We start from the raw sequence: 2012 nt of genomic DNA, 5'->3' as shown, positions 1-2012 counted from the left end.
ATATTAATCATGTTCCATTAAGAGAACGAGACTTCATGTTATTTTCTTTTAATATATGGAAGTTTTCATTAGTTTGATTTTTTCCTCTTACATTTATCTTTTGTATTGAAATTACATTCAATGAAAACTTTGCAAATAATAATAGCCCAAATATTTATGGCAAAACATGATGTATTTGATACAAAGGGCAAAATGGAGAGAAATGGAGGGAGTAAGTCATGCTTGCTTGAATATCAGAAAGAATGTCAATATTGTAGTAGTCTTAACGTGGAGTAGCAGCATTCCTGGATTTACAAGTCCCATATGGCAACAAAGGTGATAATTTGCTTCTCAACAGTGACATTAATAAAGTAAATTACCTATAATGTATTTCATCATTACAAATCTAGTTTGATTATACAAGGTTAGTATTTTGCTATGTTTAAAATGGTTGGGGTGGGCAAATCATGATGCTAGATGGGGCCTCTATTATCCAGGAGTGCCCATGTAGAATCCCTTAACAGTTCAGGAATTTGTGGGCCTGCAATATGTGATAGTTTTATGCTTTGCATATAGGATATTAAATACCATGGTAAAAACACTATAGTGAAATCTGATAACATAATTCTGATTCTTGAAATACAATTGAAACCTGAGAAATTTAATTATTACAGTTTACCTGCACCAAAAATATCAATTCATAGATTACAAAATCAAAACACAATTAAAATTTAATATAATTAATGTCCACAAAAAAAATTACTAGACATACAAATGAATACACAAATTCCCCATGTAAATGACAAATCACATCTCAAGTGTTGTCAAGGACAAGGTTTATGCATATTCCCATACCCTAGGCTATTGGTCCAAGATGAAGGCATATCCTCCATCTTTTCAACAAACCTTTAACCCTTAGATGACGTCGTGTTAGGGGCCTCCTGCACACGACCTCCCACTTTCCCTTGGCATTCAAAACTTAATGAACTTACCACACGTCTCAACACAATCCTCATGTATGTCAGGATAATTTGATACAAGAAATATCACCATCATTGTCTTACCGGTTTTATGTAGCTGTATATTCCTTTAATGTAGCTGGTCATGGCTTGTTCTGGATAGAAAAATAATCGCTGTGAAAATACTTAGTTACTTCAGATCAGGAAGTAATCTTTCTTCACTTTACGTGGTCAATCGTCACTACCAAACCTGTTTGTTGTTCGCAGAAGTATACGAATATTGACCTTGCTTAGAAACGAATATCCTGAGCACTGATTTTTGTATAAATGCATTCGAATTAATTTTCACTGCATAACCCTAAAGGTCGTTAGCAAGTAAATGCTGAAGGACAGTTCCTACTTGTTTACTTCTTACGATGCGCGTGGCAGGCAAGTGCATACTAGGCGGTGATTGGTTGCTGGCTTCAAGTGTGGACCAATCCTGCTGTTTCTCATAGAAATACAAAGGCACTTGGTGTGACGTTTGATGGCTTGGCACTCAAGTGGTCAAAGTGCCAACTTTTAAAATACACTTTTTATTCAGGATAAATAATATAAGATACTCTCATTCAGTCAGTCGTACCTTAGAAATTAGCTTATGACATATAATAAGCTTCAGTGTTCAAAAACAGTTGATTTGAGTGTTGTGGCGAGGCGATGAAAAAATGGAACTTACACGTGTAGGCTATTGTGACGTGTCTGCCCTTTTAACTCGTTCCGTGTTGATCGACATGGCAACCGAATATCCATCTGTAAAGGGTTAAAAGATACATTTATTTCGAAATATATTTCTTTGGAGAATGCAACGTCCATAGAATTTGTTGACTAACATAGTTGAATAATGTAATAGCAATTGGTAATTGAATTGTGCGATGTTAAAACTACTTAGCAATAAGCTTAGTAATCTTTTTTTCTTATCTAATCATATGCCCTTCCCAGCGACATTGTTAGTGTGGGGGCGATAAGAGAAGGAAGATACCATGTTATAGTTTCCACAGCTTCTCAATTTCCTGTATACATTTCCACTGCGTCCAC

At 35.3% G+C, this 2012-nt stretch overlaps 1 protein-coding gene across 1 annotated transcript in view; it reads right to left on the bottom strand.

The window, feature by feature from the left end:
• Positions 1 to 1429, bottom strand: part of LOC143038035 (uncharacterized) — a 24700-nt gene extending 23271 nt beyond the window's left edge. Inside the window, exon 1 of the mRNA XM_076206892.1 lies at positions 1044 to 1429. Coding sequence (XP_076063007.1) covers positions 1044 to 1085 — 42 coding nt within the window. The 5' untranslated portion in view covers positions 1086 to 1429. The remainder of the gene's footprint in view (positions 1 to 1043) is intronic.
• Positions 1430 to 2012: the final 583 nt, after the last annotated feature.

The sequence above is a fragment of the Oratosquilla oratoria genome, chromosome 23 (assembly GCF_046742065.1).
Source record: "Oratosquilla oratoria isolate Oo_2021 chromosome 23, ASM4674206v1, whole genome shotgun sequence".
Classification (NCBI taxonomy): Eukaryota; Metazoa; Arthropoda; class Malacostraca; order Stomatopoda; family Squillidae; genus Oratosquilla; species Oratosquilla oratoria.
The sequence above is the reverse complement of the archived record's forward strand: the minus strand, read 5'-3'. Positions and strand labels throughout refer to the sequence as shown.